The 14,217-nt window shown below is 36.8% G+C and overlaps 2 protein-coding genes across 3 annotated transcripts; both read right to left on the reverse strand.

Annotated features, from left to right (window-relative positions):
- Positions 1–549: 549 nt before the first annotated feature.
- Positions 550–3,467, reverse strand: stmn1a (stathmin 1a). The gene is made up of 5 exons (XM_056741293.1): positions 3,369–3,467; positions 2,242–2,286; positions 1,986–2,158; positions 1,025–1,216; positions 550–949 (listed from the first exon to the last, which is right to left on the reverse strand). The coding sequence occupies exons 2-5, from the start codon at positions 2,255–2,257 to the stop codon at positions 881–883; spliced, it is 450 nt and encodes a 149-aa protein (XP_056597271.1). The 5' UTR covers positions 2,258–2,286; positions 3,369–3,467; the 3' UTR covers positions 550–880.
- A 3,239-nt stretch (positions 3,468–6,706) lies between these two features.
- On the reverse strand, positions 6,707–13,110 carry LOC130415914 (cAMP-dependent protein kinase inhibitor beta-like). Of its 2 annotated transcripts, none has more exons than XM_056741918.1 (3): positions 13,013–13,110; positions 8,021–8,174; positions 6,707–7,926 (listed from the first exon to the last, which is right to left on the reverse strand). In XM_056741918.1, the coding sequence occupies exons 2-3, from the start codon at positions 8,160–8,162 to the stop codon at positions 7,772–7,774; spliced, it is 297 nt and encodes a 98-aa protein (XP_056597896.1). In that variant the 5' UTR covers positions 8,163–8,174; positions 13,013–13,110; the 3' UTR covers positions 6,707–7,771. The 2 variants fall into 2 exon arrangements, with proteins under 2 accessions (XP_056597896.1, XP_056597897.1); XM_056741919.1 differs by having other exon boundaries at positions 8,021–8,169; positions 13,013–13,042.
- Between the last annotated feature and the right edge of the window lie 1,107 nt (positions 13,111–14,217).

Below are 14,217 nucleotides of genomic sequence, written 5' to 3' on the forward strand. Positions count from 1 at the left end.
AATCTGTCAGGTCCGGAAAACCTTTCGTTTCATAAAGTCACGTGAACACAATCTTAATCTTTTTATTGCGATTATAGCAATAATTCTGACATCCCTTGTAGAAAGTACGTGATGTATGAATTTAAACTAGTTTGTTCCTCATTCCTAAAACACAAATCGCTTATGTGAATAGCTTCTAAAGCACGAAGTGATGTAAAACTGACTTGACAATTTCAATTCTGCAGTCCTCCGCACTGGTGGCATGTCAGGAATGAGACCTTACAGGAAATAAAGGATTTATAATTATGTATTCAGTAAATCACATTGACCCAAAGCCCCAAAGGTTCAGTGATGAAAGTTTTTGTTGTGGCACATTTATAACCTGTACACTAGGGGGAGACAATCCATACTATAGTCATTCTGACAGAGTCTGAAACTTGTTTAATTTTCATCAGGCGTGTTTTCCACAGTCAAGTTATTTTTCTCAAATGAGAAATTTTAATAGTGATGCGTGTAACTGTCAACAGATTGAAATCAGGATTCCTTTAACGTGCATAATCCACAAAAAGCTTTAAGCGTTTTAACAGATTTGTTTTTATTGACAAGTGCATTACTTTCATGTAAAGGCAGTATTTTGACTGATTCAACTACAGTCAAGAGCTTACAGCAGAAAAGCAAGAGCTCAACAAACAAAACTTGCATCACACATATGATTCCCTAACAGATAATGAACACTTTAATAACAGTTACAGCTGCACAGGACAATAGATGATCATTTTGCAAAGTCATGAGCAATCCAATAAAGGGGTGAGGGACGATATAACTGGCCAACAATGGAAAAAAAAAAACACATCTTTGCATATATAAAAAAACCCACGTGAACCCCTGGTCATCGTCACTATCAGTTGTCAGTGTCACAGTTGACCTCTTTGGTTTCCCGATTTTTTCTAACCTCTTCCAGCTTCTTGTCCTAAAAATAAAAGGAGACGTTTTAGCCGTCTAAAAATCAAATAAACACATTTAGACACAGGACCATCTCAATTACCTTCTCTTTGAACTTCTCATTCATTGCTGCCATTCTTGCGGAGCGGTTCTCCTTGTTTGCCTCCATTTTCTGGTTCAGCTTCTCCTCTGCCATCTTACTGAAATTGTTGTTTTCTTCCAGAGCTTTCTGAAGCACCTCCTTCTCGTGCTCACGCTTTTCAGCCAAGTGCTTCAGAACCTCCGCTTCATGAGACTGGAGGTGAAACGGATATCTTTAGCGTTACATCAATAGACAAAACAAAATACCATTCCTCACAGAACTTTAAGTGAATTATCTACAGAAAAGGATTCAGATATGCGTTACCTCACATTGATTACAACAATGCGAAGAAGAATTTACGAGAGTAACAAGACGGAACCCAGTATGCATTGCAGGATGGGAAATGTTAAGCGGTAATCATAAGGTTTCACCAGCTTGATTTGTGCTAATGTTTTTGTCAGTTATCCGTTTAGCGATGTGAAAAGCTGATGATTATAATTATTCCAGTGATGATCAAATCTTTATTATTCTGACATCCGTGTGCGTCTCAAATTATTTCATGTCTTTTTGCAAATTAGAGAAAGAAAACATGCAATGCCTTATTAAAATAGAAATGCAAGACAGCACAAGTAAAATTGTCTTGTTAATGCAATTTATAAATTAAATTACAACAAGTTACTTAATGAACTAGTTTTTTTTAAGGTAACACTCCATCACCTTGCAAGTCAAAGAAATGCATCAGTTTAACACGCACACTTAACCCACAAACCTGAGATCTAAATATGACCACATGCCAGTATAACAATTGCTTTACACGGACCACATCATTTATTCAGGCTGCAATGCATGCTGGGAACAAGAAAACCTGTAAATCAGCATCATCTTCCTATACAAAATGACTGTCAGACTAGTTATTATCTGTGACTCAAAGGATTGAAGTTACAGGCAGACATATGCTTGTGAAAAAGATGAAGGGATGCACCTTGCGTCTCTCCTCTGCAGCCTCTAGTTTCCTCTTGATCTCCTCCAGGGAAAGATCCTTCTTCTTAGGAGAAGCAAGAGGGAACTCGATCTTGGCATCCGGGGCGGGATTGGAAAGGATGACCTCAAACGCTTGACCTGAGGCCCGCTTGTCCAGCTCCTTAACCAGGATATCTGAAAATGAGAGATTTCGCCGTTTATCTCTGACATCAAACGTTATTAACTTGATTTTGCACAAACACAGAATGCTTTCTTACCATCTAAAGCAGCCATTGGCACAGAAGACTACTGGGTCAGTATGTCTGAAAGAAAAAAACACTTTAAAAACAAGGGAACCAAAGAAACACATGAAGCCCTAGCAAGAATCAAATTGAGGCATAAGGTAGCAAACACAAAAGTAAAGCCGGACCGGATCTGACGTTACGCAACCCCACATGCAGTACAGCACACATCTGTGTGCGCGCGCACCTGTGTTGACATGTTCTTAATTTGGCGCGAAGGTTTAGAGGTTCGCGGGTAACCAAACAAAAAACAGGCGCGTATTCTTCAAACACTAAACGTCGCGTGCACGCCTGAAATCAAACATACGATATCCATGTGCAAAACATTTGATTCGGATGAAATGAACCCGATGTCATTTCAATCCGAATCTGCGTCTTGACGCTTTTGTTACAATCAAAACATCGCTGTTGGTTTAGATGCAAAAACAAAGTGAGTCAGAAACTGCCTCGTGCACAGAACCGCCGTGCTCGGACTACATCTGATGTTATCTACACTTCACGATCACAACAACAATCCACACTCACTGAAATAAGATCAATAAGTAGAATCTACTCAAGCATTCAGACAATGTACATATTTTAGTCAACGTCTCGCTAACAACAGACGCATTAACGTAACGTTAACTTACATTCGTGAACAACACTTACGTTACATAACGAATGGAAACATGTCAAACGCGAGCAAAGTTTACGTCATTAAAAACAACGTTTCAAGAGATTAACACGATTTTTCCAAACTATTTCTGCACACTATCAATGGGACTCTGACACGATTAATCTCTTTAACTAGTCACGACAAACAGATAAAAGTCTGTTATTCACCGTAATAGTGAACTCGAGCAGATGCACCGAAAAGGTGAAAACGTAACGCGACAACTGCGCTTTAATAACAATAAACATAAACCCCATAAACAATGACACGCACACAATAAAGTTCCACAACACCTGCGTACAGAAAATCCATCACACATCTCGAACAACAGAGTCTATAACTTCACGTTAAACACAACATTACACGTTAAACACAACATTACACGTTAAACACAACATTACACGTTAAACACAACATTACACGTTAAACACAACATTACACGCAAACCCACCTTACAACAAAAAGTAGAGATCCGATGATCGCCGCGCGCTAGTTCAGTTCGCGGATAAAAGGATCGAATGAATAACGCACGTCACGTTCTCGGCTTTTATTGGCTGGCGTCACAGACCCGCGCGCGCTTCTGGGTAATGTATTGCAAAACAACACCACGTTGACTCGTTTTATATCCATCTTTGTTAAACCTTGCGTAGAGGGCAACGTTAATAGATCGTCTTTATATTTTATTATAGTTAAAGTTAGACATGAATATCGGATGCCATTTCTATAGTTTTTTTATATATAAAAAGAATATTATACGTGGTTATAATATGCTTACGGTACAGTTGGATAATTGTAAATTTGTGGGTACAAGAATGGTTCGTTTTCATAAAAGGTGTTTTTAAGTTTCTGATGGTAATTTATTGCTGTCATAGTGTTTTTTCTTCACAAAACAATAGTTGACAAATAAAACGGGCAGATTATTTTTAAGGTGACGTGTTGCTTCTCTGATGTGTCGTGAGATCCACCAGTTTGTGCAAAAGCTCAATTATCCCGCCAGCATGATGCCAGAGAATGTTCTGAGGAGTGTCTTTCACCTTTTATTGGACAAAGGAGATCATTTTCAATATTAAGATTTGACGTTGATGGCGAGCCATGACATGTTACAAACCTCAAGATTGGAGGTTTTATTTTTCACATACACGGTTATAGAATGTACAACCAGCAGTGAAATGCAGGTCAGATCCGCTCCAAAGACAGTGGCATTATCATAAAATACAAACACAATTGAAAAATATAATAGTCTATTTTTAACAGTCAAACAAAGCAGGCAATGCTTGTACTGTCCGTGACTCATTTCTGTTGGTCAGATATCAAACGTGTGTGTGTGTGTCTGTGGACTTGGTTTTTATATGTTAGTGGGGACCTAAACCTGAATGCACACCAACTGATGGGGACTCTTGTCACTGTGAGGACCAAAATTGAGGTCCCCATGGTCCCCAAAATGTTTTCTACGATCTTTAGGTTTGGGTTAGGGGATAAAATCTACAGCTTGTACAGTATACAACTCATTACGCCTATGGACTGTCCCCACAGAGATAAGAAAACATACATGTGTGTGTGTGTGTGTGTGTGAGTCACTGTTGGCAGATGATCTAAGAACCTCAAGCAGAATAAATGTTGAGTTTTCTGATACGTTTGCCGTGTATTTTAATATCCATATAATGCATTTAACACACTAAGAGACACACTAGAGATTTGGGTCCCTTTTTGTTTTGATGCTGACTGTAAGGAAAGTTGCACCTACTAACTTTGATGAGTAGATGTTAGTAGACTGTTTGTGTAATATCTGCTGTCCTCTAAAGACATCCTTTCTATTCTGCTGAACCTGTCCTAAACCCTGACCTTAACCTACAGTAACAATCTCCTAATACTGAAATCAGCGTTAGCATGTAGTTGCAGAGTTCCTTCAAGAGGACCGTCAAAATCAAGTGAGGCTGGGAGGAGGAAACTCTTTCTGTTGATGGTTCATTCACAATATCTCTTGAACAGCAGTTTATCTTACAAAACACCACAGCTGATTCTGAATATTTGCTGAAGAATTCTGAATAAATGTTATAGAGCTGATAAAAGGTAGTGATCCGAAAGAAAATCAATCTAGCATTGCTTTAATGTGAGTGATTGAAAACACATTGGTTTTCAAAATTTCAGGAATACACAAGGGATTGGTGTGTTCTGAATGCCCTATCAATCACTTGTCTGCATGTAAGTCAATGTCATAGTTTACTTTAGTTTACCAAACAAACTTTAAATGAATACAAAGCAAATAATATTGCATGAAGTTGTGGTTGGGTGGAGGGCTAGGCGGAACTAAAGCATGTGCGTACCAATAAGGGACTAAGAAAAGTTGTTACAAAGTGGATTTTCATGTTCGAAAAAAACTTTCTGAAACCTACAATATACAAACACTGGGGGAGTGTATCCAGAACAGAAATACTAAGTCATATGCCCATCTCGATTTTTGACAAGTTGACAAGTTAAAAGAGTCATATGATGCGATTTTGTGTTTTCCTGTATCTTTGGTGTGTTTTTCATGCATATATTAGACACGTAAAATTGCAAAAAATAAGCTCTCTAACCAAAGGAGGTGTTCTATTTAAAACAAGAGGCTCATCCAAATCTGCCTTAAACGCCTCGTTTTGACACGCCCCTACATTCATCAGTTCGTGAGAAGAGTTGAAGAGCACCGCCCAAAATGTATACGCAAAGAAAAAAGTCGTGTCTATTGCCTCTGGGGTTTTTTTTTTTCTTGCTCCCACCATGTCTTGGAGACGCTGTGTGTTTTGATAAAAAAAAAAAACTTAGTTAGGTTTCACTTGACATTTCATTTCATCTTTAAATACGGTTTTAAGAATTTTCTACGGACTATTCAAACGTAAACTTTTTGTCGCTCCTTTGATCACAAAAGCAGAAATGGTTTTATATTCACGAGGCTGAATCCATCTGGAGCTGGATTTAGCCTCGTATCCTCTGGCTGTTCTCTCCTGCGTGATGTAACACCAGAAAAGTTAAAATGTTCAGTTACTATGTCCCCACTGGATGCAACAAATGCCTCGTTATAATGTATTTCATTGACTTTATCGTGTTGCGTCGAGAGACACAGCGTCAAAGGCAGCTCAAGGAGTTAGCTATAGTTAGCTAATTGTTAAACCTAATAGTTTTTAAGAATAAAACCTTACCGATCTGTTACGCTCTGCTGGCAAAATTTATTAATCCGCTTGGTCAAATGCATTTTCTGGATCACATTCAGGCTTGAATTCACTCAGTACTGTTTTTTAAATAAATTTGAATGGTAATGGGCGTTACATTTCCGCCACATGCTTGAGATATTCGGCCAATCACAAAGGAGCAACAGTAAGGCACGGTATGTGAAAACTATTGTGTTTTTTCAATGTAAACGGCGCAAACACACTGTATTTCACCAAATACACACAATAGTGTTAGTATGAGACATCCAATATGACCCCTTTAAGAATGAGAAGCCACATTTTCAACATCGTAAAGAATTCAGAATGCATGAAACACAGTTGCATCCCTCCTTTAATAGTCAATTTTAAAGTTATCAGTTCTCCGGTTCTATGAGTTCTCAGACATCACATTCACTTCCCAAAGCAAACCTTCCTAATCTTTTGGAAATGAAAAGTCAAGTGGAATATTCCAAAACATTATGTTTTGAACAGACTTTATTACTGTAAATAAAAGACACATTTTAATTTCACACACCCATTCGGATAGTGTCATTTACACAATGTATTTATTAAGTGCTTGTGATTTAAAAAATAGGCTATACACTGATTTAATAAAATGCAAAGTGACAGATGTTTTACACAATGAAAAAATGATGGGTCATATCAACTAATGCTTGGGTCTCATATGGACAGGTTTGTCCATTTCAAGTGGGTTAAAAACAAACCAGCGCTTTTAAGTGTGAAGTTCAAAGAACCCTTGAACTATGAATCCATCTAAACTGAGTCACTTTAGCTTTTCAAACTGTAACAGATAAGTTGACACTATGGGTTTAAAGCATTTTACCTGCTCGGTTACTGTAATGTGCGCTCAATGTATTTGACAATATTTTTCTTCACGTTAGAAGAAGTACAGACAGGTCACAATAATGACTACGTTTAATAAAAGAGAGTTTTATGAATGGATAAATACCCTTCATTCTCAGCCAATCATTCTTTAAAAGCACATCACACAAAATTCACTAAAGGGTTTGAAAAAAACAGGTTGTTTCCTGAATGAATCACTAGCTGAACATTAATTCTTCTGCATAAATTGGCAGAATTCAATGTTATTGACAACATCTTTAACAGTCATTTTTAACATTTACTGTGAAGAATTAACAAAAAACAGCAAAATCGATAATATATGAAATTATTAACCCGCAAATGCCGAACATCCCAACCTAATTTTACACTTTTTACAAAAACGAGTTGCATCTTTAGACTTTGGATTGCAGATCGTCCCAGCGAGCTCAGTCTCGTATCCAGATCTCCACGTCTGTCATTTCTGAAGCTGTTGTCTCACTAATGTTATAATAGCTGTGAGCAGACGTCCATCTCAAGCTGCTGAGAGGCAGAAGGTGACATTGAAAGCTGTGTGTTTTTCAGACTGTGTTAGCAACACTACTGACGGTGCCAGATTCCCCAGCAGCATATCTGCGGATGACACGCGCTTACACTGCTTACTGTCAATAAACATATCACATACTGTATATGAGCTCATGCACACAAGACTCCTTCAGAAGTTTGTAAAGATGATAGAAGGAATCGGCCTCTATCAGTCAACAGCTGAACTGTCTTGCCCGTCCCTTTTATTTATAGACGCATACATTTTTTCTGTATACACACACACTTAACACATGTGTGTCCATATCAAGTGAGAGACAGGGGACTGGACAGTATGTGTGTTCTCAGAGTGTGTCGAGGGATGAGGAGTCATCAGTTCTCTAGCGTCTGCAGATGACGGGACGTCCTGTGAAGATGGAGACTGAGGCCCTCCAGGACCATCTGCAGAAACAGAGACGGAGTTCAACACATGACAGTCTAACTCATTATGCAAGTGTGTTTTGGGGTTGTGCATGTGTTAGTGAACCTCCCAGACCCGTGAGGGAGAGCTCAGCGAGTTTGAGCGGCAGGTCGCAGGGGCTGACACCTGCCGGAGAGCCCAGGATGTCAGGAAGAGCATTACGTCGACCCGACCGACCTGACGACGCAAAGTCCAGCACCGGCTCCACCTCCGTCATCTCACCCCTGCCCTGAGAGAGAGAGAAGAAATAAAACAGTGCTGATCTTAAAAATACTCACTTGTAGATCCTAACACACACGTGAATAATGATGTATTGAGAATAACGTATAATGTTATGTGTTCAATTTTGGATGTTACTTTCTGATTCTGTGTTTGCTCTAATCTCAAGGGACGAAATGCATTTTTCACTCGACCATCGCAACAGTGGTGTTTCTATGGTAATGGGTAAAAAAAACCTCTGCTAGACAAACAATTTGATCATCCTGTTCTTTCCTGGCATCCTGTCTGGATCTTCTTATTAACCCTCCGCCCGCTGCTCTTACATCTAAACTCTTTACACTCCTGACCGTGTCTCAGACATCCTCTGTGTCACACACAACCCTGATGTTACCGTATATGCAAAAGTATCACTTCTGGATGAACGGTTCCATAAAGGAGCTTTAACATCCAAATAACTTTTCTGCTTCACAGAAGTGAAACTGTGGTGGAAAAGGTCCTTTAGATTATAAAAAGTAAGAAAGGGATGGTTCTTAAAAATGTTCAGTCTATTGGAGCAAACAGGGCTCTTGAATGGAGAGCGCAGTCATTGATATACACGCTCACTCAAAGACCAAATCCATGAAGAGAAAAGGTCTTAACAACAAACTGAACTGAAACATAAAGGATCTGGTTTTATATCAAACCCTGCAAAGGTAAAATGCTGGAACACTTTTCACATGTACTTACTATAGTAACAGAAGATTATGTAATATTACGAGCAAACCAACATTAAACAAACTCTTTCCTATGTACATTTTGTTCATTAATATCACTCACATGGGTTTGAGGTCAATTCAGGGATGTTAGCATACAGAAAATGACAAAATAATTTGTCCAATTAGTGAGCATAGCACAGTGTATTTTTATTATTTTACAACAACGTAACATTGTGTCTTTATGGTGTTCAAACGATGTTTAAGACTTCCCAAGGCCTGGAGAAGTGAAGACTTATATTTAAATAAATACCTAAATAAATACCTAAATTCGGCAACACGGAGACATGAGTAATGCTGATCTATGTATCAGTGTGTAACTACTTTAACAAAGTGTAAGTTATTCAGGCTTTCACAATCATGTTATGTTAATGTGATTCATTAAAAGATCTTTGATGACTGTGTCTCTATTAATAGAGTATTACAGCATGTGACCCAACCCCTCCTTCTGCTTCCATGACAACCGCCTCATTATCTTCATGCGGGTGGGGAAAAGTAAAGTAGCTTTTAACTGTTCATTTACACAGAAATGGTCTTTCTTCGGATAAATGTCAACTTAGTCTTTTCAAGCTAGCATATATTGTTGGAGTCTAATTCAGAAAATATTCATATTTGACCCAAAAATGGGTAAAAGCAATCCAGCTGTTTTGGTTGTAACAACCATTGTATATTCAGCTCCACTGTTGCTGTGGCAATGCACACAAGATTTTCACTTCATATACACTCATTGGACGTGACAATAAAAGTGAATTAAATTGACTCAGTAGTAACCCAGATTTTAGCAGTGAATTTGCTGGTCAATTATGCACAGTTATTGTATAAGTTGAACTGCCTTCATACTGATTTCAATCATGGTTATTCAGAAAGTGGTTTGTAAGGAATACTAATAACATGTGATTTATCAAACAGATAATCAATGATAATTGGCTGATATTTTGAGATCTTTGAGACACTTATCAAACTCTATCTCGCCTGTCACCAGCACAGCTTCATCTAGTATAATACATTAAAAGGGTCTCATTGATCTCCGGATAGATGTTTAGTGAATTAAAAACAGCTCTTTCTCTCTCTATGGACAGACTCAGGAAAGGAATGAGCCACTGAAAACCCTTAAACAGTTTGTGATTAATACACGATAACTGATTATATGCTGACGTATATGATTGTGTATAACCCTTAATTTGATCAAATGCAAGTTCCCGATTTTATATTAACACAATATTTTGAGCAGAATTTTAAACATAATCGAAATTCAAATAACCATTAACAAATTTTACACTGTAAAAAAATTACTTGAGTCAACTTAAAATAATAAGGCAACCTATCACAAGCACGATTTTGAGTTTACTCAACAGAGAAGTCCACCCAACTGAAACAAATTATGTTTAAGTCATAAGTAGTCAAGTTTACCTAATGAACAACTGAACAAAATATTTTTTGTTGGCTGAACATAAATAGAGAATAAAGATTAGTTATTTATTAACAAACAAATGTATTCGTCTTTTACTACAAAATGTGTGTGTCTTCTGCCTTAGACAGACCACAACTTTGATCTAACCAATGTTTAAACAGTTCAAGTTATGTACATTTAAATCTGCAGGGAGGTGGGTCATGCACTTAAACCTCAACCTTGGCACCAATCAAAACCATCATTCATTAACAAAACTCTAAACTCCACAGATAACTAGTAACAACGATATATTAAAGCATAAATGAAGCCAGTAAGAACTTAAACACTAATCTTTAAAAGCAAAACAAATTAGAAACACAGAATTGAACATGCTGCAATGCATCTCGGGAACTTTCAAACTCTTGCAATACTATTTGTTCAGAATACACTCTTTAGTAAGTTGGGAAAACTTCTGACACATTTGGTTAAAAAATTTAAAATCAATGTCCAGTCAACAAAATAATCTTAGTTTGAAACACGTTTAGTCTTATTTTGTTCAGTATATGCAAAACAATAATTTGACTCCTTCAACTCAAAATTCTATGTTCACCTTTTAATTTTCATGTTTGTAGGGAGAATTTTAAACATACATTCCTTTATGTAAATTGATACAAATGGAATGTGTTTGTCATTGAAAAATAAAACATAATTTCAAAATAAAGACTTCAACCCCAACAAAGTGTCCTAATCGAATGTAATGTGACGGACTAAAACTCTTAATAACTTGGACATAATGTGTTATGGCTTCCTAAACAGTTAAAATACAAATAAAAAAACTGTATTTATCTTTTATTACATCATTTGTTGGAAACTCAACCAATAGAATGAAAGAGATGTCATATTATAAAAAATCAGCATAGCTCTAAGATTTATATATTTTTTTATTGTGATGAATCGTTCCACAAGACCCTGGTGCGTTGTCAAAACATTGCTCATATGGAGGGTTAGGGTTTTTTAAAAACCCTCAACCTAAAATACAAACATTGACCTTGCAGTGTTTGAGCAAGATGAGGCGGACTATTATAAATTCTTCATAACTCGTGATTTTTAACTCGTCTGGCAGACAAAGCAACAGATAAACAAATCTTAAAGGCTTACATTGATTAAAAGACCCAGACATTTGTATTAATCAGATAACATAAGATTAGTGGGGTTCTTTTTTGAGGTGTGAGCCCCTAACAACCGATCTTAATGCACTTCAGACCACTCAGAACATCTTAACCACCACACAGCAACACAATAGCAACCGCCCACTACACCCATAGCATCATAGTGACTCTTGTATAAAAACCTTAATGGCTGAATATGATTTTTGAGCCTCACTTAAAAAAATGGAAGACACAAAGGAAGATATTTGGAAGAATGTCAGAAACCAAACAGATCTCATCCCCCATTGACTCCCATAATTATCTTCCCTGTGGCAGTGAATGTGGGATGAGATCTGTTTGCTTACTGACATTCTTCCAAATATTTTCCTTTGTTTTCAGCAGAACAAAGAAATGTATACAGTTATGACAGAATTTCAGTTTTTGTGTGTAGTCTGATAGCTGAAAGGTCATTAATAGCTAGCATACCAAACTGAAAGAGGGAGACAGAGAATGGTTTAAAGATGATTCAATGTCTTGTCAAGGTGACCGCTGAGACAGTAAACACAGAGACACTCTGAGCGTCTAACAAGGCAATGAAACGGCGTGGGCTGACTGTTACCCATAATACCAAACTTAGACATATTACACAACAACCACATGTTGCTGAATCAAAAGTGCACGCATATGCCTGTTCTCTTCTGCAGAGCATGATAACTACATGTCCAGATCACCGGCCGCTGCCGGGAGGATAGAGACCAAACCAAAACATGAGGAGATATCAACTTATTTGCTCTGTGGTGACTTCATTTAAAGAGATTATTCCAGAAAGATATTAAGATCTGAATGCTTAAAGGAGTAGTTCACCCAAAAATTATTATTTATTATATATTTTTTTTCTTTCTTGATTTCTACAAATGGAGGTGCAGTCATTCTTTACTAAAAAATTCTGTCAGCTGCAGTAAATTAATTTGCATAAGAATTTGTCATGATCATGACGAGATGAGAATCGTTGATGTTTGTCATCACTGACATCAAAATGAGCGTGACATGTGTGGATGAGACAAATGTGATTTTACAGACCATGAATCGCTCATTCTGCTCCTCACACGATCATATAAGAGTTATCCAAAACAAAACTGCATGTGCGTTTCGTCATTATTAAAGACATTTTTGAGCATGAGAGCTTGGTTCTCATGCTATAGTGATGATTATTGGATAGAATAAATGTACAGTTTAACAACGCGCAAGAAACACTGCATAACATTATTAATGTTTATATAATATCTAAATTGTTCTGATCTGTCATCATAGCTGAATCTTAATGTATACATGTAATATGTATACTTAATGTAATATATCCTTGTGGTTTTGGTCTGCTTACTTGTTTGCATCAGCTGTCATTGTAATTTTATTCGGAGGACAGTATTCACATACAGTACTGTACTATATACTCATTTTAAATCAGAAGTTTGGAACAAACATAAAAATGAACTAACACTAATCATTATACAATTAGATTTACAGTATATTATATATTTGTATTAATAGTTTCACTCACCAGTAATGAGGAGCCCTAAGAAGAGATGAGTTTCACTTCTCTATTCATTGTGTTTCTCTCAGACAGAACAGGTTTGTCTCAGGGCATCTTCAGTGTGTGTGTGTGTGTGTGTGTGTGTGTCATTGAGTGTGTGGAAACAGACCATACCATCTTTACCACTTCAAAGGGGAAGACAGAATAAAATCTGATTGTTTTTTGCCCACAGAGCTCCTCCTTGATCTATTGCACTGCAACTTTAATAGCTATGTCTATAATTAATGCACACTTAAGTCACTGCACTATTGTATAGTCTATATTCTTATCTGTTCATAACCACCTGTACATTAATGTTCACAGTATATATCCTTCTGTATATATTGTTCATAGTACATATCGACTGTCATATTTTCATAGAACATTCCTTCTGTAAAGTTTTTTTTTTCATAGTACATGCCCATTGTATAGTATTTTCCTAATATTGTATTCTGTATTTATTCACACTGTATATCTGCACTTGCTAATTTTACTTCTGGTTAGACCTAAACTACATTTCGTTACACTGTACTTGTATATGTGTAATGACAATAAAGTTGAATCTAATCATCTAATCTAAAGTGCAACCAGCATCCAATCAAAGAACAGCTGAAAATGAGATACAGTTTAGTGAGGATAATGAAAGTTAGAGCTCAGACACATCTAAAAAGAGTGTGATTTTACAGTTTTTCACGATTACTAAAACACCTTTTTCTCCCAACTGTAAACATTCTCGTAACTATACATCAACTTGCTAACCCACACAACGTCCTCATTTTGCAAAGGTTTGACTATGTTCTCATTCAGAAAACACAAACTCTATATAATAACTATAATATAATAAACTATAATATAATGAACTGAAGCGTTAATGTAAACTCAAATAGCACACATTTATCCATCAGTGACACACCAATCAGAATCTCAGGATAATATCAATAAGTGCTCAAGAAATAGTGCTATGTATTTGCATCCTAGAATCATCTACAGGGCTTTATTGTAAACATTCCATATAATTACAGCACACAGTAACATAAATTTACAATAATATCAATAGGCTCATATCAATAGGAACACAGGTAATTGTGCATCCCAGAATCATCTACACATACAGTATAATTACAGTACACACTTTATAAGAGAGAAATATTAATATTCTGTATCCAGTAAACTCAAGCACACATACACCCTAA

The sequence above is a fragment of the Triplophysa dalaica genome, chromosome 25, assembly GCF_015846415.1.
Source record: "Triplophysa dalaica isolate WHDGS20190420 chromosome 25, ASM1584641v1, whole genome shotgun sequence".
NCBI lineage: Eukaryota > Metazoa > Chordata > Actinopteri > Cypriniformes > Nemacheilidae > Triplophysa > Triplophysa dalaica.